General features: G+C 38.6%; 1 protein-coding gene across 2 annotated transcripts in view; it reads right to left on the reverse strand.

Annotated features, from left to right (window-relative positions):
• The window catches only part of ppm1aa (protein phosphatase, Mg2+/Mn2+ dependent, 1Aa), a 34,466-nt gene extending 13,542 nt beyond the window's left edge, over positions 1 to 20,924 (reverse strand). Inside the window, exons 1-6 of one of the 2 annotated variants that reach the window (XM_085143283.1) lie at positions 20,489 to 20,920; positions 18,745 to 19,598; positions 18,527 to 18,644; positions 15,942 to 16,053; positions 15,765 to 15,822; positions 3,973 to 8,609 (exon numbers count right to left, since the gene is read on the reverse strand). In XM_085143283.1, coding sequence (XP_084999409.1) covers positions 8,580 to 8,609; positions 15,765 to 15,822; positions 15,942 to 16,053; positions 18,527 to 18,644; positions 18,745 to 19,581 — 1,155 coding nt within the window. In that variant the 5' untranslated portion in view covers positions 19,582 to 19,598; positions 20,489 to 20,920 and the 3' untranslated portion in view covers positions 3,973 to 8,579. Of the gene's footprint in view, positions 1 to 3,972; positions 8,610 to 15,764; positions 15,823 to 15,941; positions 16,054 to 18,526; positions 18,645 to 18,744; positions 19,599 to 20,488 lie in introns of those variants that run through there. The other variant, XM_085143282.1, reaches the window with a different exon arrangement.
• Positions 20,925 to 22,113: the final 1,189 nt, after the last annotated feature.

Raw genomic sequence — 22,113 nt, forward strand, 5'->3', positions numbered from 1 at the left:
TGCAACACCACTAAGGCGAAGATGGCTCATTAGGGCCTGTCCCAAGTCTCCACTCATTTCATTTCATTGTTCCCTCATGCTCACGGTCAAATGCCATCAATTGTTGCACTTCACTTGCCTGCCAATCAAACACATTTTTCCAAGCTGTTGGAGTCTTCCAGTCCTGCAGCCAACCAACCATGCCAAGGCAGGTGTCTATCTCATTGGACACAAGCCCATGTGGGCTCTTGAAATGCAACATTTTCCTTCTAAAATCAGAAGAGGTCCCCAAGTTTCCTGTTTTTGATTATTGGCATTGAGAATGCCGCCTGTGGAGGACATTTTTACAAATTCCCAATTTAAAACATTAGATTAAAAAAAGTAAATTGCATTACATCAGTGTAACTTTAATTAATGCTGTAAAGTCAGCATGGCATGTAGTCTACAAGACTGTGGAGCTCTCCTTCTGCTCCTTCTCCTGTTGCTTTTTTTAATCTAAATAAATAAAATGTGTTTTACTTACCAAAACACACTGTCTGCATCCTTCAAGTTTAGCAAAACTGTTAAACACAAGCGGCCTTCCTCTTCACTGCCTTTGTTGCCGTGCGGCTGCCGCCAACTGCATGTTGGAGGCTGGGCATGTGTATCCTTATGTAAGTGCACAAACTGATACAGAGCATGACGCCAAAGAGAAGAGTCACTTTCACCTATACATAAAGCAAATACGCATCCAAGTCATGGTCATTTTTTTGCTCAAAATCAGCAAAAGTGTTGACAAATCAACCAACTAGGCATCATTTGCAAGGTATGAGATGTCTCAGTCATTTTGCTAATCCCTTGTAGCTGTGAAACAACTAGTCAGCCACTTGCCAGACGAGTTATTCTGAGACAGGTTTTTTTTCCCTCCCCTTCCACACAATCAAATATGAATAGAAGTGGTGGGGATAGTTGGCAGCTGTCAACAAATTCCACAGCTTCCCGCCACCATCGATCAATCAGTCCCATATCTGAAGCACAACTGTGCTAACCCGTTGGCTAGAACTGACATTAATCCTAAACCTTCCAGTCAGCGCGAAGGAATAACAGGATATAAGGTGGTGGGAGCAAATGCTGATACAGGCACTAAAGAGGAAAGGTGCCAATGCTAATGAGTGTATCTGTGGCTCTTTAACGAGCCCGATTTGATGTCCTAATTTACAATGAGCTGTGTCTCAGGGGCGCAGGATAATGAGCAGGACCGGGATTCCCAAGGCAGAGGCTTGTGTAACCCATCTCATGCAGGGGACAGTCACTCCCACAGAGTGTGAGTAAGAGACAGACAGTAGCACAGAGAGCAGGAAGGACATATTCCATGTCTGTAGGAGAGAGGAGGGTGTGAGAGAGGTGGGTGCATGTCATCCCTGCCTGATATGATTGTTTGTACACACCAATCATTGAATCGCTGCGTCCAAGTGAGAAAAGCTTGTGTTCTCCGTGACAAACTGACCTCGGGCAACAAGAGCACTCACAGAAAGAGGAAATGGAGAAGGAAAGCATGGCGGGTGGGGGAGAAGCAGCAGTTTGGAGAACAGATACCAAATATTGTAGACTGTGATAAAACAATACTCTATTTTCTCACCTTCCTTTCTGTGCTTAAATCACACAAAATTTTGCATTGAAAATTTTATACTGAGCAGCCCTGGAAAAAAAGAAGAAAAAGTCTGATTCTAGTGCACTCTGAAGCAAATTAACAAATGTGGAGCTCAGTGACCTCAGTGCAGAGACCATGCACACACAGTATGCAGTGTGCCCTACCACCCCCACCTCTTACTGCTGCATCTGCATTAGTCAAGCTCTGATGGGTTTTTCCGCCATGAGAAGCAGAGCATGACATGCGCTCAACAATGGCAGGCAGATGACGAGCCAGCTCCATTTGATGATGGCCTCTGCCGCAGCGGCCGCTTTTTTTGATGTGGAGGAATACAAGGGCAGCGTGATTCATTATGGGTGCACAGGTGGCCCGAGATCTAATGAGTCACATTTGTGCAGTTCAAACGGCTCTCCGAGAGGAATGCACATGCTTAAAAACAAGCGCGTATCAGGGCTCTCGTTGCCACTTTTGCTGCAGAGGTATCAGCTGCTTTTCCTCATGTCGGGAGGACAGATTTCATTCTACAAATTTAAAAGGAGCACCACAATAAGCTTCTGCAACCCTACCAATAACCTGCAGTGTCTATTGCTGGTATTTGGATTATACATCTGCTCCTAGTTTCTAGTTAAACCTTTAAACCTCCTAGCATTAAATTCTGCTTAAAAACATTTTAAAAATACAATCGCTGAATAAACACTGTTTTTAATCAATCAGATTTCAGAGAACTGTGCATCACAGTTCTAAGTGTTTCTGCTGGCCTCTCTAATCAGTCTTGGTTATTAACACTGCCCCCCTCTGGCTAGTTGGCACTCTGATTGACATTGTTTTGCATTGTACTGTACTTTCTAAAGGATCTCATTTATTTATGGCACTGGAAAAGTCTAGAAATTAGAAATCATATTCTGTCTTTCTCATAACAATCATTTAGACAAAATATTAATAGTTCTTCCTTCTATGGATATTATTTGGGAAGCATGTTCTAGCTTGTTTGAGCATGCTAGTCAATTCATCACAGGAGCCACAACAATCCAAATTGTGCCTGATCTATTAACTGCTTGCCACTGAGCACCATTTGAACGTTTGACCTTCTAGCACAGCTCCTGACATTATGTTGACATTTAAAGTAATCCCTCCCGCGGTTCTTAATCCCAGTTGTCGTGGACTGGCCTGGCCATTCTCTGAGATCAAGCCCCTTACAGTACATGCTGCTCTCACCACACCCCGGCAGAAAAGGCGTTGAGAAAGGAACAACTTTGACACTGCCAGTCTGCGACATCCTTGTGCTTTGGAGATCACAGCTCAAAGCATGTAGCAATACACAAACTGAGGCATTAAGTTGAATGTACACTGTCATTACACTTTGACAGAGCTAAGGATTAGATTTTCCTAAAATAAATAAATAAATACCAGGCAATATTCAGAGAATACAGCTGTTGTGAAGGCATCTCACATCTGGATGAGGAAAACACTGGGTTTTATGGACACACAGAAAAAAGAAAAAAAAAATGATGAACTCATCTGATTTTCTTTTATTAAGCATGTTGTTCCCGATTTTTCCTGTAACCCTTCACTTTCACAGCTGAGACACCTTTTAATAAAATGTTTGGCGTTACATAATCTAACTGCAGAGAACGTCTCATTCGGACAACAGGCCCCGACAGATAAAAGTGATTAAATGAGAGGTACAAGATGACAACCCATTTATTTAGTAATACATTCTGCAAACTAGAAATTTTATTCAAACTTCAAAGGCTAAAAAATGAAAGAAAGGAGGGAGGGAAATAGGTGGGGGGGAGGGGGGAAGAAAATTTGAGTAGCAGGGAGAAAAATGCATCTATTCACAAGCAAGGAATGCAATTTGTTCAATCGACAACACAAATAGTACAATTTAGTTCAGGGAGCAAAGCTTTTTTTTTTCTTTTCTTTTTTTTAAACACATTTCTTTTTTTCCCGCCATTCCTTTGGAGCTAGAACATAATACAAAATATACAGTTATTGAACTTTGTAAAATCACTCACAGAGGCCTCTGAGAAGCATTTGAATCAACACTGACAATACTTAACTACAGCACTCTAAAGCTATTCTTGAATGTAATCATAAATAGAGCAGACATTAATGTATGTATGCACATTTTGAATGCTTACGAGGTTACCATGTTAAAACACTTGCATTTGTTGAAAGTATGACATCATCTGCAGTGGAAATTAAATAAGCTTTCATGACACAGATTTGATACAGTAACATGGAGAGAAGAAAAACCAAACAAACCTGCAAAGGTTGAAAAGTTCTAACTGGTGACAACCCGGCAAAGTCACTTTGCTGATAGCTTAAGTACCTTAAAATGGACAGATTTCATTTTCTGAGAGTGTAATGTTAGCAGCATTACTCCTCCTTGTAGTGTTTTGTTGGACAAGTACTTTAGGGGGGCAATGTGAGTTTGGGTAAGGCAAATCGGTGAGCTTATTTATGAGTTGAGAAAAAAAAAAGAAAAGAGGAAAAAAAAGGTCAAAGCGAGGCTCAGCACGTCCTGTAAGGGGACGAATAAACCACCACCACTAAGGGTCACACAGTAAACGCCACAACTGAGGTACATAAATATGCACAAGAGGGCGCAAGCTTTTAAAATCTCTTCAGCTTCTGCCAGGTAATCCTCTGTACAAGAATATACAGGATGCATTCCAGGCAACCAAAGTAACTCTGTAAATAGCTCTATAATCTTTTTTTTTTTTTTTATACAATAACAATTTTCTGAAAAGAAGAAAACAAAAGCTGATTATATAGAGGATCAGTGCATATGACTCGTCATGTATAGTCACACTTATTTTCTCACACACCTCACGTTTAAAACCCTGAACTCAATACAATTACAGATTTGAGCTAAGTGAGCATCACACAAGTGCACGAGAAGCTGAAATTACACGGGTGAGTGTTTGAGGGCATTTGGCTGGGGTTGAGGGGGAGCTTTACAGGACAAGGCCGATAGTGTTCCTACTTACTAAAACAGGTTGTCTTTTCCAGTAGTTTCTTCAATCGTTACTCTTATTTGTTAACATCAGCACAATTCAGGCAAATACTGTACATGAGTATAACCTTATCCCAATCAAACAGACCAGTGTTAAAGTAATGGGCTCTAGGGAAAAAACAATAAGGAAAGGCTCTAATTCAAAGTAACTGCTGAACTAAAGACAAAACACTTACTATTGAGATCACGAGGTATTTAAGGTAATGGAAAAATAAAAAACAATATATGCTTGGAATAATTTTTGTTCAGGTTTTGGAGGAAATAACAGGGGTGCAATGGAAATTTGCAATCATTGAAAACATGCACATGAGGACAAATTATAGACGGGCCACTCTTAGTATCTCACAACATTTCAGCTACAGCTATTCTGAATATTGAAAGGTGCATTTCTACTGTAGGAAGTGGATAACAAGCAAAATTTAAGGGCCACGACATTAGCTTTAAATTATTCATGTGAAAACACAGGGGCATGAGTTTTGTCAACTGTCTCAACATACAAAGAAAAATGTTTGTTCATCGCTAGGCTAGAAGAGAAAATTACCAAAGTTAGAAATACCTACCAGGATTGCAACAAGCAGTTGGGTGCTGACAGTTGTTAGGTAAGAGACACTTAATGCACTTAAAAAAAATACAAGCTACGCAGAGCAAAATAAATAGCTTACAGATTAAATATGAACTGCTCCAAACAAAAAAATAAGAATTAAAAAAAAAATCAAATCCACTGAATAAATTGAAGTATTTTCAACTGAGTACAGCAGGTTTACAAGTATTACGGTATCATACTAGCAGAAATACAACTCTTAATTTTAAAACCAAAAAGATGGAAATGAAACATTTTTACTCTGCTGTTTGTCTTTTGTTGCAACTTGATTTTAATAAAGGGAAGGAACATTCAGTGAAACCACATCTTCATGCAAACACACAGATTTCCTACTTGAGTTAGCTGCCACTTCAGCAAATCTTTTGATGGTTGTCATACTTTTGTAGGATTACTGGTTAAAGGTACACTATGGAGTCTCTCAGTAAACGTACATTCAACACGTCTTAGCAAATTCATTTTTGCTTTAAGGCCTATCAAACTTTTTCATAAAATCATATTTTCCTAGGCTTCATTCCCTAAAATCATAATCTGGTTTTGGAGTATTTTAATGGTTCTTTGGCACTCTAAAAGGCCCTTCACATGTGCGACAGCATCACAGCTGCACTCGGATATTGTTGTTTGCACGATTCCCTATGCGACAGGCAAAATGCAGCAAAGGAAAACTTGCCTGTTCCACACGATAAAAACAAAACAAAAGAAAACCCTGCAGAATTACAGGGTGTGCAGCGATCAGCGAAACACAAATTTCGGGCCATTCACTTGGCCACTAGCATAAACGAATGCAAATTTCTATGTGAAAGGGCCATTATGTCACATTACTATGACACCACTTGTTGATATACAAATTACTGCCCCTTGCAGTCAGCAAAAGTGCATTTCACATCACCTCAAAGACATTTCTTGCACATTTTGTCCCTCTTAAGTGTGCACTTGCAGTGCGAGGACCTACTTATAGATTTCTTTTCAACCAATGATCAAAAACTCCACAGAGCACCTTTAAAAAGCAACCAACCAAAACTAAGAAAAATAAACTACAGTTAGTCCAATAAATAAATATTTATAGCTAGTTTTACTTGTGATGCGGGCTTTGTAAAGGGGTTCTTTGGCATTATTTGCCACATTAAGCACATTAGAAAGTAGCTTAGGATTATTATCAAAGTTAGTCTTTTTTCCCCTCTTAATAATTAGCCAAATCTAAATGTACTGAAATGGTTAGGATTGTCATTATGATAAATCAAGGAGTATAAATTTAGTACATAATTACTTTGTATTTCATATATTTGGAACCATTCAGTATTAATCACAGGAACACCAAATGGATTAAATGGAAAACTTGGTCAAACACAAAAATTTAACCAACCACCTGAAGACAAACGAGATAACAAGAAAAAAAAAAAACCTAGCTCAAGCAACATGATTTATTCCTTAAAAATGTAAGCTGAAAATATATACACACATACATAGGTTTCCAACAATGCAACACACACACACAAAATGCCAGAAAATAAATTTGAAATAAAACAATTTCTCTTCGAGAAATATATCAACTATGTGTGTTAAATACAGATTTAGTCAGCGACTATCTTTACAGGGGGGTGGGGCGGGGATGTTAACCCACAGATCTAACACAATAGCAGCAAACTGTATTGTGCTGTGCCTTGCAGTGTCGTGGTGAGAGTTTTTAACTGGAGAAGAAACTAATGGGAATAAAAAAGGCGCCGCACAACAAGAAAGCTTCGTTAGCAGATTTGTTCTTGTTCTGAATGCCCAAAAGAAAGCCTCGTAAGTTTTAGAGCCAGCAGTTTCTTCTATTTTCAAATTGCCAATGCAAAAATTTGTTCAGTGCTTAAACTGTTCACAACAAACAGATCTTAATCAGATGTAAAATGAAGAAGCTCAAACATATTTGCAACACATACAAAAACTGCATCTAATGGGGGGCTTGGCATAGGCCGACTAAAGCTGAAGGTGTAATTTAAAAAGAAAAGAAAATATGGCACCCACAGTGGTCACTGGTATTCATCTACATTTACAAATTGATATTTAAATATGACACGATGGGATTTGTAAACCTGAATAACCTCCAAAAATTTCAACTGAATTACTAGTTTCATTTCAGGTTCTGATAGATACATTTTAAAATCAAACAGGGTAAGATGTAAACTCTGCTGTCCAATGTTGTTTGGAATTAGAAATAATGAAGCCTGTGTTGAGCTGATATGAAACACTGGCTGGGGAAAAAAAAGAGGGGAGGGGGCTGAAAACGAGTAAGGGGAGAGCACTTCTCTTAAACTCCAGCCTAGTTTGTCCAAAACACCATGCCAAATTGAAATCTGAGCTGCACATCCAAATCTGCATTTTACCAACACATGTGCACACAAACACCCAAGCACGCTTGCAAGTATCTACAGACAAACACGTTAACATGGGACCCATCAGATACCTCTCAAAAATGAAGAAAAATAAAATTCCACTTCATACTTGATTGAGAAACACCTTGCCATTATTATTTGAGCATGTACAGAAAACTACTTACAAAAGTAAAATACAATTTTAAAAAAAACAAAAAAAAAGCACAGGGGAAAATAATTAGGACTCAAATGGTTTGATATAGAGCTTACTGTGCTGTCAACTATACAATTTACCCGTTTCTTAAAAGGAGCATAGACTAATTGGAGGAGGAAAAAAACAAAAACAAAAAAAAAAGAGAGAAATAAAAGCGCAGAGACATTGTGCCTGGAGGACAAGCGATAATATTCACTGAATAGACATTTGTTAGAATTCCAGAAGAGCAGGAAAAGGCAGATAGTGCATAAAAGGTTCTCTTTTTCCATTTCTTTCATTTTTTAACTTAAAATCAAGCTGCATTAAATACAGGCTGTTTGTACAGGACAATTGCACTTCACAAAAACAGAAATATACAAATACACACAAGGAAATGTGAATCAAATTAATTACAGCAAAAAAAACAAACCAAAATAAAACAGAAAGGAAAAAAAAAGGGGGGGGGGATCTTACTACTTAAGCCAATTATTTAACAAAATGGAAGAAAACTTTGTGGACTCACTTATTATGGATTACTTTAGAGGAGAATATTTAGGTGGGTGAACATAAAGGGGAGACAAGACAGCGGGGATCCTGAACTCCAGAGTGGACCGGTGCTGCACTGTTCCAGGTTTGTGTGCATGCATCTCCTCTTCCTCCTCCGCCTCCTCCTCCCATGAAATTCCCTTCTTAGAAACCAAAAGCTCAGAGTGACGGAGAGTGACTGCTGAGCTGAGCTGCTGTGGGTCTTGAGAGGATGGTGGTTTGTAAACTCTATGCTGTGTTAGTGGTAGGAGGTTGTGTTACCACATGTCGTCTGTGGATGCAGAGTCCTTGATAAGAGAGGAGAGGAAGGAAAAACCCTTCAGACTCTGGCTTTACATCCATCAGAACTCCATAAGACCAAGAGTGCATAGAGATATGTAAAAATTTATGCCAATATAATTACAGTGAAATAAAAGATATGTAAAAAGTAAGGGTGCAACAATACTGGTATGGGTATTGAACCGTTCGATACAGTGCTTTCGGTTCGGTACGCATATGTATCAAACAATACAACATTTTTAATTTATTTTATCAACTTTTCTTATGACGATGCTGTCTGTGTTGAGAGCTCAGTGGATCTGCGTTAGACTACTCCGCCTAGGCTGCACTGTCGAGCGCAGATCCACTGAGTGAAGCGCAAGCTAGCAAGACAGAAGCTAAGCTGTTGCAACATGGCAAATTGAACCTCCCCCACCCTCATTCAGATCTGGCCTTTGGAACTATTTTGGTCTTCATGTGAAGTATGACCCTGAAGGTAAGCGTCATGGACAAAAGTAAAACAGTATGTTGGATGTGTCATGCAATGCTCAATTACATGGGTGGGAACTACTGCGTTAGCGCAGTTTGCTCGTTAACTTGTTGGCGCCGTCCAGCCCCACGCACGGGGCAATCCGCGGTAGCTCGTTAACGGAGATTTGCCGTGTTGTGGCGTTAACGTCATTTCAGATTAACACTGACAGCACTAGTGGGAACACAATGAATATGACTGCACATTTACACCGACATCATCCTAGTGCAAAGACAAGTGGAAGCAGACAAAAACAACAAGCACGCATGCTACAAACTTTACCCAAGTCATTTAGACAGCTGTTAGCACATGATTCTCCTTATGGGGACCTGATATGTTTAATATGCTACTGAGAGTATACCCCAGAAGAAGCGTATAGTATAGCTTTTATTTTGGAAAGAGCCATTTCTCTGTAATAAACTCTCTTTTCCAAAGATGAGTGATTTCTCGATCAGATAGATATATTTTTTTATTACTTTGTTGTTTCAGCAACATTAAATTTAAAAACTGTACTTTTGAGTTAAAATATATATTTATAATTTTAATAAATGACAAATTAAAAAAGCATGAACATTTTTTTGTATCGAAAAAATATCGAACCGTGACACCAAAGTATCGAACCGAACCGTGAATTTTGTGTATCGTTGCACCCCTAGTAGAAAGTATCAAGTACATAAAATAACAATGTAAAATCTTCACAGAAAATTCATTACTGATATGGCTGACAAGTGTCAGATGTGATTTTGGTTTATAAGGCCAGCTTGTTGTCCTGTTGTTGTTATGCCTGAAGTTAAACTTCAACTGAGGAAGTACAACAACATCACTTTACAATATCACAATACTGATGCAAATTCTGGAACTTCTAAGAATTCTAATCAAAGTTTAAAACTAATCTAAAATCAAAGCTAGGGCTTCATTTATGAATGTCTTCTTTGCTAATGGAAGTAACATCTGCCAAATTTAGTGAGCAACACTGCCATTAAACAAATCATGAATCTCAATCATGAAAGATGATAAGCTCTAATGTTACAGTTTCTACTCTGCTGGTTTTCCCATTTATCACAGATGATGGCTATAGTGTAGCCTTCCACATTTTATACCACTGGCTCTATTTCTTATTTGCGATACGATTAAAACATTCTTCCACTATGCATTCATACAATATACTTTTGTCCCCCTTGCAGTATGTATGTGAGTGGCGTGGGCTGCAGCATTGCGCAATACACACAAGCTGCTGCGCTGCACCACAGTTGAAGCCGATAATGAGTGCAACAAGTGTGGCAAGCTCTATGCATCTAAGATAAGAAACAAGGGCAGTCTGCTAAAACATCTACTGAAAGTGCATAAGATACGAATGAAACACAGCACACTGACTGTGAGGATCAAAGTGTTTTGTAATGTAAAATGGGTTTGACATCCCTTAACTAAAGTGGGCCAGACCAGTGAAACTCCTCTTTCTATCAGTATAACAACATGTAACGCATTTTGCAAGGTCAAAGGGACCTTGAACTTTGAAAAAATCTAATTGTTTTTCTTTCACTTGAAGAGAAATCTGACCAAGTTCCTACAGGGGGGAAAAAAATATGTACAATACACACACTTTTGTTTATAACATGTAGAGATTTGATTTCTTTATGGATATGATGCACTGAGAATATATTGTGACTACTGTATTAAATAAGTCTGTTATGCCGTTATATTTTTGTCAATATTACTAATGGCGGCTTCCTGATATGGTTTTATCTTAGCAAAACCACACAAAATTGGGTAATTATGTGATGCAGAGCCATACAGAAATTTTTCTGAAAACGAGAAAAAGGCCTCGAGGATGCCAAAAGCAGTACAAGATGTCTCAAATTAGATTCCCCCTGCTATTTAAAATGCCATTATTATTATTATTACTGTTAGTGTTTACAAAAATTACCCACATGATCTAGCTCTGAGATATAACTCGTCTGCCATCATCCTCCCTGCTGTGCACCACAATGTAGTAATAATAAAAAATAAATGAATAAATAAAACAAGTGCAGATTTGGATTCAAAGAAACTAACAGCAGTAGTTAAATGTGATAATTTTGTATCCGGATACAGTCATTAGCATTACAATAGAACATAGCTACCATAGCCTCCCCAAGGTCAGTCACAGTCAAACAAAACTGCAGGCAGTTAAAGTGTTCCCGACTGCCTGACATCCTTTCCTACAGACTATAGTTACACACTATGGTTTTACACAATACTTACTTATAGCAGAATAACAGGGCTGCAGTTAACAAACCTTTCTAACAGGGCTGTGATGTACCATACCATCTGTGATAACACTGGTATCAATGTTGACATGATGAAAAAAAACAAGTGTCAAATCACAATTTCTATATAGGGACACCATGAATTTGTTCTCTAGCACACACCTTAACTACACAAGCCCAGGCATGTCTGACAGCTAAAAGTCCACATCAGCCTCCGATGACAATTTTGTAAAAAAAAAATAACATACTTCATCCATCTCCTTTGTGCCTTCCATGTTTTGCAAAGTACATTGCAAAACATACAAGAAAAAAGTTTCCACTAAAAGTTGGAAACACCAAACTTGTTTCATAACTTGAAGCACTGTTGAATACAACCAGGCTATGAAGGTACTTGAGAAAGAGATGCTAACAGCTCATAATTTGTGACTGAAAAGTAAACAAATGACTCAACCATGCATCACTGGAGCACCCTCTAATTTGCACTCTATATGATGGGAAGAGCAAAATGATGGATGGAATTCACTGATTAGGGTTTCTCAATGGAAAAGCAGGGCTTTAAGAAGCTGACTAAAAAGCTCAACCAATTCAACTCAAGTCAATTATGTGGCAATATTATTCAGCCTCCTAAAGGGTTTCAAGGTTAAGTTACTTTAGTTATTGTGCAAGTGTTAAGAAGTTTTGTTACTGCTTTTACTAACAATATCCATAGCAACTTATCTGCTAGCCATTTAAAACAAGAGAAAAATATTCGACACATCAACTAGTCCACTTTAAATGGACAAAGGTAAACATTGCCCAAACAATTATTTCTCATGTATGTTAGGAACTACATGAAACTTTAATTCATAGTCCTATAAAACCACATTTCAAATGTGTCTTAAATGTGTTGCACTTTGGAAACATCGACCGATAACATTTTTGAACTCGCAATTTCCAGTGTACACTAATAAAATAATAAAAATACACTTATCTGAGTTTGATGTGTATTTATGTAGTCATGCAAATCCTTGACGTTGCATAAAATTTTCATAAAAACCACCACATAGGGTGCGTCCTATGAGATATTTTTTATATATCTCCGTTGTTGCACCATGATCCTGGATCCTGCTGCAACAATAAAAACCCTCTTCTGTATTTTTTCCCCCTATATTTTCAGGGATATTATTACAAACTTCCTTTCCATCCTAACTCTCTAACATGACTACTAGCAGGTTCAATTAAAAGGCCCTAATGGAACACTCAACTCCTTTTATTTTGCTATAGTTTATAATATTAGAATGTTCAATTGCAGATCTTAGTCTTCATAAAGGTTGACATCTAACAGTGAAAATTTTCAGTCAAATCATAGTTTCATCATTCAATCATTGAGAGCTTCAAACTGATGGCTGTTGAACAAAAAATAAATAATGTTTTTTTTTTTCAAAAAAAACACTGAATATTAGCAGTTTGAATCACGACCACAAGGATGACTTAAACAAAGCACATAAGCTACATGAGCTATAATAAAAAAATCTCTCTAGATAAGAAATTTATCTTAAAAAAAAGTCAGTGTGACAGAATATCAGAAACAAATTCAATACATGAAAGCATAAAAAGAAAAAAATAAATCAGAAGCAGCTTTTTAAAAAAAAACCCCAAAAAACCCCCACTAATGCCTAAAAAAAAAAAAAAAAAAAAAAAAAAGAGTCAGACTGCATTTGTGTAGTACTTTAGGTGTATCACAAATAAATATGGACAACACTTATATATGCCCTCACCAGCCACTTCATTAGGTTGTATCCCTGTTGCCTTCAGAATTCTTCATAGTATAAATTCAACAAGCTGCTGGAAATATTCATTAAGAGATTTTGGTCCATGTTCACAAGACAGCATCACACAGTTGCTCCAGATTTGCTAGCTATACATTCATGATGTGAATCTCCCATTCCACCATATCCCAAAGGTGCTCTGTTATATTGAGATCTGTTGACCGGGGAGGCTGTTTGCATGCAGTTAACTGATTGTCATCTTCAAGAAACTAGTTTGAGATTATTTGAGCTTTTTCACATGATACGTTATCTTGCTGGCTACACTACCGTCATTAAAGGGGTGGACATGGTCAGTAAAAATGCTAAACTGGCTGTGGTGTTTAAACAATGCTCGGGTTCATCTTAAGGCACCCAAAAGGTGCCAAATAAATATCCCCAAACCATTATGTCACCAGCAGCAGCCTGAATCGTTGATACAAAGCAGGAGAGATCCGTGCTTTCGTGTTTTTTTTAAATTGCTGAATTCTGACCCACCATCTGATTATTGCAACATTGTTGCAGGAGACTCATCAGACCAGACAACGTTTTTGTCCAGTTTTGGTGAGCCTGTGTGAGTTATAGCTTCAGTTAACCATTCCTAGCTGACTTGAGTGGCACATTGTGTGGTCTTTAGGTTTTCAACAGCAGTATGCGGTCACACTGCTGTTGAAAACCTGTGCCATGGTTTGAGGTGCCACCTTTGTCCTAAGTGGGGGTTTTTTGAGTTGCTGTTACCTTCTTATCAGTTCATTCTCCTATGATTTCTGGCATCGACAATGCCTTTTCACCCAGAGAAACTGGTGCGCATTTTTTCTCTCTGACTATTCTCTGTAAACTTTGAAGATGATTGTGTGGGAAGATGACAGTAGATCTGCAATTTCATAAATGCTCAGTTGCAGCCATGTGACTGATTAGACATTTACATTAACAGGTGTACCTAATGAAGTGGCTGACAGTGCATATTTTCCTTTAAGACATAATAAATTACCTCCCACGTAAGCCTATATGACTTTATTATATTTAGAAGTGTGAAATAATGTGTTACAGCTACTGCTGAAGTTTAGTATCACTGTATTTTTTTCCCATCAGATTTGGCAGTGTCACAGTATGAACCTGGCACAGGTTTCCAAAGAGTCACTTAGTCCATAGGTTCATCATGTCTCTATTTTCTCACTGTTCTGTAGTGACAAAGGTTTATTCAGGTGCTAGCAGACCATTTTGCTACCAACCAGCTAACCCTACCCAGCATGCCATTTGGCAGTGTAATTATGTAAATGTATAATCATTGTGTTATAAAATGATGGGGCAGTTAACCTGGTCCACTCTCAATCCATTCTATGCAGCACTCTTTATGACCAATCATATTAAATTTTGCAGTGCTACAGTAGTTTAGCTGCATCTCAACAATTGATCAGTATAGGCATACATGAAAAAAGACAAGATATTAAAATGGGTATAATTACAATTTTACAATCTATCAAACAAATCTAACAACACACAGCAACATTAGAGTTGCTTAACACAAGGAGTGACGGTCTTTGGGAGGCCAGGACAGACCTCAGATTTTATCTTCATCAACTTTGTCCCCCTTGGAACCTTACTGGCGGTATCCCTTGTTTCTCTTCTCTGAAATGACTGGTTTCTGTCATATTTCAGGCCTAATGATGAAAATGACGTGGAACCTGTTCTAATGGTTGTTAAACCACATCTTTATCGATAAATATTGAGGTGCGAAAACTCGTCATTGAGGGTACCCGGGGGATGGGGGGTAATTTTGCAAATAATCTAAGTTAACTTCACATCTTCCTCCCTGAGTTTTGAATACATCTGTATACAACTGGATGATAACAAGTTGTGAAGATCTTAAAGTGCAAATAGCACCAAAGGTGATCTATTCCCTTAAAAAAAGCTTGAGCGAACAAAGTGTAGAATGTCACTTTAAGTTGACTGTAACAGTTTCTAAGAAGCCTAGTGCCCTCTGAACACAGAAATCTTTGTGTAAACTGGTTGGAAAAACAAATCTCAATTTAATCAATTAGCAAAAGTGAGTCAAAAGGTTTGAGGGTTTTTTTTTTAAGAAATTACCATATGAAAGTAAATTAAGTAATTAAAAAACCTTCCTTACACAAACATAAAATACAGGAACCAGAGGACAAGTTTTACTGTCAAGGACAAGATGATGTGCACTAATACGTGTAGCTGACTCAATGAGCCTATTTGATAAAAGGCACAATATTTGAGTGGACAGGTGCAAAAGCCCTGAGTCCTGTTTGTATGAAAAGGACTTAGGATAAATGTTCATTTTGAATCAGTTTGAAGAGGACCATTTTTATGCCACACTTATTAGTGACTTTTAGTGCAGTTGCATTAATTGGTGAAATTAGCTCATGGTTTGTTTGTTTTAAGATAAACATTGATGACAATTGTCTGAACTGCTTGAGTCAATCCATATTTTTTTCTCCCCTGACTGCATTTTGAAAAAGATCTCTTGGCAATATCATTGTTTTACATTTCTGAATATTTATAGCATGCATGGGATTAGTATAAGTGTGCTTAAAGAAAACGAAAGCATGCATACTTCAAAGAAAGCACATCTGCAGGAAGTCAGAGCAAAATACTTACTGTGTCATCACTTCGATACGGGATAAGTTTGTTGTACACTGCTTCAATAACACTTCGTCTGAGGGGGAAGGCAAAAGAAAATCAATGCTAGTTTTCATTCAAAATGAAAAAATATATACATATGACACCCAGTGTCACAATAGCATAGTTTCCATTCTAACCACAAATATCACTTACTTGCTCGCCAGCTCCCCACCAGGAGGAAGGTTAGGGATGCTCTCAGATGCTAACGTCCGCATCACGTGGACCAAATCCGGGACACCTTCATCCCCATGCTTTTTGATTATCTCTGTTGGAAAACACAATTTGATTTGATAACAGCTCTGTTTAAACAACACCAGAGTACTTCTAAAAATATACAATTGATATGAGCAATTAAAATATTATATATCCATGTGTACAAGGAGGACAACAAACTAACAAGATTAATATTATCCAATTTAGACCAAATCACAGTTGTTTAAGTGTGAATATATGTAAAATAAAAGCTTTGTCATAGTAATACTTCTTCCCTGATGTAACACAGAGGCCACAAAACGGTCATCCCAACTAAATAAAATATTGCTAACTTTGATGCTTACTTTTATTAGTAAGCGTAGAAAAAAATTAAATAAGCTTACTTTCATCTATTACATTCAGCCTAAGCTTTGCACAAAATATAAATTATGTTTGTCTCTGCCTTCTGCTGTTAATGACATTACTAGGGTATCAACCACAAAAGACAATCATCTTTTATTATTACTGGCCCTGGACTTCTATAAGGCATCTTATAGGAATTCACAGTCAATTTTGTTTAAGGAGCAAATGTAACAGCTATGTAAATAACTCTTCAGAAATACAAAGTTACGTCATGTTAGATATATTAATTAGAGATATAACAACTGGCAACCAGACAAGTTCATTCTACCATCTAAAACTGAAAGGCTATCATTAATATTTGGTAACATGGGCAGTGACGATATTTACTTTGGAGTTTGTTTTGCTTTAAGCGCATCTAAAATTTCTCTACCTGCAGCTGCTAAGCCACAAGACAACGCAGAGAAAGCAGGGGAGGCAACAAAGACAGATAAAACAGGAGGTGAAAGAAAAAAGATAAAGACATCTATCCTTTTTTGTTCCTTTTTAGCTGAGTGGTTAGTCAGGTTGAGAAGAACTAAGCCCTCTGTAAATAATGTATAAAGCTGTTGTAACTATGCTAGCGAGTACAAAACTTTACCAGGATTTCTTATATGATCCAAAGCAGCTTCTTTTCACAGAACCTTTAGGCAGTAGCCCGGAAAGTGAAGAAGAAATAAGTACAAGGCATTTTCCTAAAATCCAGGTTTTTTTATTATTATTATTATTATTATTATAATACCCGTTCCTGCGCAATGAATGGGACGCAACAACAGGTATAACCTCAACCAGCAATTGCTACTTTTCTTCTTTTTTTTTAATTCTACAAAATAGCAATGAAGCATCAACTGATGCTCAAACAGAACAACATAAGCCTAGGGATCATGCCAACAGGTGCTACACCAATGGTGATGGTGTAGCTGGCAGCACTTGCCTGTTTTTTACCTTTACTTGCCACTGGGATACTACATTGGTGGACTGGGACCAAATTTGAATCTCGACTGCAATTTCACCAACAGTGACAACAAAATAACTGGATAAACTGACTATTTTTTTGCATTTGTTTTCACTACAAAACTCGTCTTTTTTATTGTCTTTGTTATAAATCAGACACTCCTATTTCATTTGTGGCTGTGCATTTTTAACCCCTGTCTAAAAGCTCAAGGTTATTACTGAGTTTATAGTCAAGGCAACACAACGAGAGCACTCAGTCAACAATCTGTTTCAAAGTTAGTAAAAGTCCCAAGGTTTCCATAGTTGATCCTATGGCTGGATTACCATTTCCTGCAGATGCTTTGCACTACAGGTATTTTAGAATCCCTCCCCTGGTATGTTTTAAGTATCAGGCAACAGTCTCCCTGTTGCCAACCAAGGCCACTGCCACTTGTGACTCTGTTCGACCCCATCTGCACACACAAACACCCCGTGGTGGATGCAAAAAGACAGGGACTGATAGCTGCCCTTTTGATATCATCTTTATGGACACCATAAATCACTTACTAACCTATTATCAGATGAACCTCCACCACTTCCAACTTTTTAAACATGCATTTGTTTCTCCATAGTGTAGTGGTTAAAGCATCTGCTTAACATGCAAAATATCTTCAGTTGAAAACCAGGCTGTTAATTTAAATCTTGCCTGGGAAAAACTTACTTTACCTGTCAGCAACACCCTTCGTGAAGTTTCACACCCTGTTTTACACTTAAAGTTTTTTGGGGGGTTTTTTGGTTTTGTTTTTTTAATCTAAAGGTTGAATACTTCCAGAACATTAGGGGGTAAAAAGGAAATGATGATCACTAGCAGCATTTGAGAGACTTGACATCACTAGTAAGATATTGTTTTATTGATACATGTGCAAGATGCGCAAATAAACTTAAGATGTCAATGGCAGTCTCACTGTAATCAATGAATTTGAAGTCCTTCATTTGGTGTTTCAATGCTTCACTACCCAGTATGATTCAAATATCTACCTTAAATATATCAGATATTTAAGACCCAATCTACAGACATTACAAACAAAACACTTCCCGTTTTTGCTCTTTGATTTTGCATTTTTCATTGCCTCTAAATACAAGTAAGATATATGAGCATTTGTAAACTTGATGTTTTCCTCTATAATAATGTCAACCAAAAGTGCTTTTACTACCTTCTACTCTGGCCTCCAGATATTTGTCCAGCTCAGCTTCTCGTTTCACTGCTTCTGAAGATACCTTTGGGGCCCCAGGAAAGCAGACTAGCACAACACTCATATTGTCCCGGCTTCCCTGCAAAGAAATCAAAGATAACAAACAAGAATTTATGTAAATCAACGATTGTACCAAACAGTTCAACAAAGTGTCAGAAGAGGGTTTGTTGATGGCATACCTTGTACAAGCAGGTGTCAACAATTTCATTGCTGACTTTTTCAAGATCATCCGTAACCTCTAGCCTTGACCTCACAAAGTCACACAGTTCTTCATTGGCCATGACATCCCAGATGCCATCACAAGCTAATATAATGAATTCATCTTCCCCCTCGCTTCTTTCTATTGCATAAACTTCAGGCTCTGGAGAAACAAGCTGCTCTGTCGGGCCTTTTCCATGCACGCATTTGTAGTCGAAGTCTCCCAGAGCACGGGACACTGCTAGGGACCCATTAACTCGCTGGATCATGACTGAGCCACCGGCGTTCTGGATCCTTTCCTTTTCCAGTGGGTTGCTAGGTTTGTGATCCTGTGTGAAGAAGTGCACAGTGCCGCCCCGGCTGAGGAGCCCACGCGAGTCGCCGCAGTTGATGAAGTAGATATGGCTTGGAGAAATCATCACCCCCACTGCAGTGGAGCCACTTCGGTCCACACCGTGCTTCTTCTCAGAGATGGTTCGCATGTGTTCGTCAATCTGCAAGAACCCAGTGCGGATACCATTCTTCACGCTGTCCACACAGGGGTCATCCTGAAGAGCACTCTGGAAGTCTGAGTTGCTGGTGATGTGCTCCAGCAGGTGCTCACAGCAGTACTTGGCCACCTGAGAGCCAGCATGCCCATCATAAACAGCGAAGAATGACCACAGGTCGAGACCATGAGACAGACCAATTACCGCTGTGTGTGCATCCTCCATCTCAACCCTCCAACCCTGCATGCTGCTCAGCCCATACCTCAGGTTGTTACCTTCACCATGGGAATTATACTTTTCCATCTTTGGTTTGTCCAGAAATGCACCCATTGTGTCCCTTTAAAAGCCTGTAACACAAAAGAAATGACAAATTCGTTGATAAGAAAGTGCAGTCCAATCAAAGCCCCAATTTGGAAACTAAAACAATACATGTTGTCTAATTATGACAATGTGAAAACAAAACGAGTACAAATCCGACTAATTTTCTGAAAAAGAGTTTTCTAAGAAATAACCAGAAAGAGGCACCAATTCTATCAATAAACTAACAGCACGTCTTAGATCCATTTGTGGCAAAAGATTAACATCTTGGAGTTGAGTTCAGCCCCTACTAGTCTAAAAATAGTAGACTTGTGTGCACATTTTGGCCACACATTAGGAACACTGCTGGTGTGGATCAGACTGAAACGCCCTCAGGCCAGTGGCTGTCTAGAGTTTACCAATAAATGTAACGAAACGTTTTAAGTTATTTACTTTCATTTTGATAGTCCACTAAACCACTGTGACCTCCGCAATGCAGACTTCACCACACTAGCTACCTGGGGTAGTAAAGAGTTGCAGCTACACGCCTGTAGCGCTAGCCCCAGCTAGCAGACTCGATAACCATCACAAGACATATAATCGGTCAAAACCAACTCTAACGCTGTAATGAACTAGTTTACACCATAGTCACGTTTATTAAGGCTCAATAATGCTGCTGGGTTTAGTGAGAAACTTTGCTCTGCAGCCAGTACCGACTACAACTGAAATAAACAAACAGCCTAGCCTACTTACGGGCCTTGACCCTTGTCCCTCAAGCTAACTGACAGGCCTCCCTCCCTGCCGTGGTGCGCTAATATAATATTGAGGCAGGCAAAGCCCTTGGCCTTGCTAATTGCTACATGCTAACACAGCTAAGAACTACGGCTGCCCAATGTTCCTCAACAGCTGCTGGCTACAAAGTAAACATTTAATGACTTACCAAATACCAAAATACTAGTCGACACCAGCGCAAGATACAACAGGGACGATGACCGACTGGCCGCAGTTCGCACCAGAAAGGGTACACCGACGAAACTAGGGGGTTTACGGCGGTTTAGCTAAGGTAGCTAGCCAGTTAGCAGCGAGCAATCGTCACTCAAGACTCGGTGCATATAAATTGTGTAGGTGCGGAGATCCCTCTTTGCGTACGTCCGTGATGCATTACATTATCTCAGCTGGCGAGAATATTCAAACGGATTTTCTCGTGGCTTTTTGGGGGGTGGCCGGAGGTTTATGCGGCCAAGCCAGGGGAAGGGAAGCTGAAACGTCTGCCCCAGCCTCTCCACTTGACAGCCTGACAACTTGCTAGCTAACGTTAGCCTGAGCGGCACGGAGCGACGGAGACAGGACCCGGATGTTGCAGGTTGCGCATTCGAAAACATGACATCATTCCTAAAGATCTGTGGCTGGCTGCTTCAGCTGCCACATAGAAACGTGCTCGCAAAGCATGTATACCACAACACGGGCTTCCAAATCTGATATAAACAAGCCCGTAAAAAATGACAATTAATTCAGTGCAATCCTGCAAACGGGCTGTATAAGTGCTTCTGTCAAAATATGTCGTTATTGCACAATTTCCTGCTTCTTGTGCAATTTCAGTCTGTTGAAGGGAAATGTAGCACAGTTAATGGTGACCATTGCTTGATTTTTGTTTTTATTAATTTTTTTACCCCCCTCCCCCCGCCATGTTCTCCAGCGCCACCAATAGGTCGAATTATATGTGTGTTTATGCACTTGAATCGCTTGCTTTATTTATTTATTTTATTATAATAATTTACAACTGTCAGGTTTCCACCACATTCCCACAGCAAATTATAAACAATTATAAAGGTTAACATGCATGCATAAATTGTTTTGTTTAGCTGTTAAGTATAATTCGTGAGGTCTGTCCAAAAAGTTAGATTACAATATATCATAAAAATGAGTCAATCTTTTTCTTATTTGATTTGTTGTTCCAAAGAATTTTCGAGGAAATTTATAACCTATAATATGTGCAACCACAAAACAAATGAGTTCTACTTTTCAGATGATTCCTGTGAAAAAGTTAATTTTTCATTGACATTTAGCAATCATTTAGATGTACATGTTTCTGGGATTATATATTACATAATATTTTTATCTGCAATTCATTAATTTTGTTTTATATGTAGTATCTAAAACGTAAGATCTACAAACAAAACATTCCCATAAAACTTCCCACGATAGTTTTATTTTGCTGCTGTAGAAACATAAACTGGTCTGATTCACTGAGTGTTTCTTTGAGGTCAGTCACTGTCATACTGTGTTTTTTACAGAAGCGGGTTTCCTAAAAAGCTGACAAGTTTTTGCTGGGTATATTTGTAACAGAGGATCTTCAGGCCAAGTCTCATAAAAGTTAAATGAGATGAAAAAGAGGTTGTGTGTGGCATTGCTCACTCTTCTGTAACAGGCTTTCAAACCCAGTATCCAAAAGCCTGTGTGTAGAAGATGACCACCATCTGCACCATTTTTTCTGTGGACAGTTAGGGGAGGACTTTCTCTAATACTGAATTGACTTTGCTGTCCCAACAGGAAATCTTTTCAATA

Source organism: Neolamprologus multifasciatus, chromosome 19 (genome assembly GCF_963576455.1).
Source record: "Neolamprologus multifasciatus chromosome 19, fNeoMul1.2, whole genome shotgun sequence".
In the NCBI taxonomy this organism is placed as follows: Eukaryota; Metazoa; Chordata; class Actinopteri; order Cichliformes; family Cichlidae; genus Neolamprologus; species Neolamprologus multifasciatus.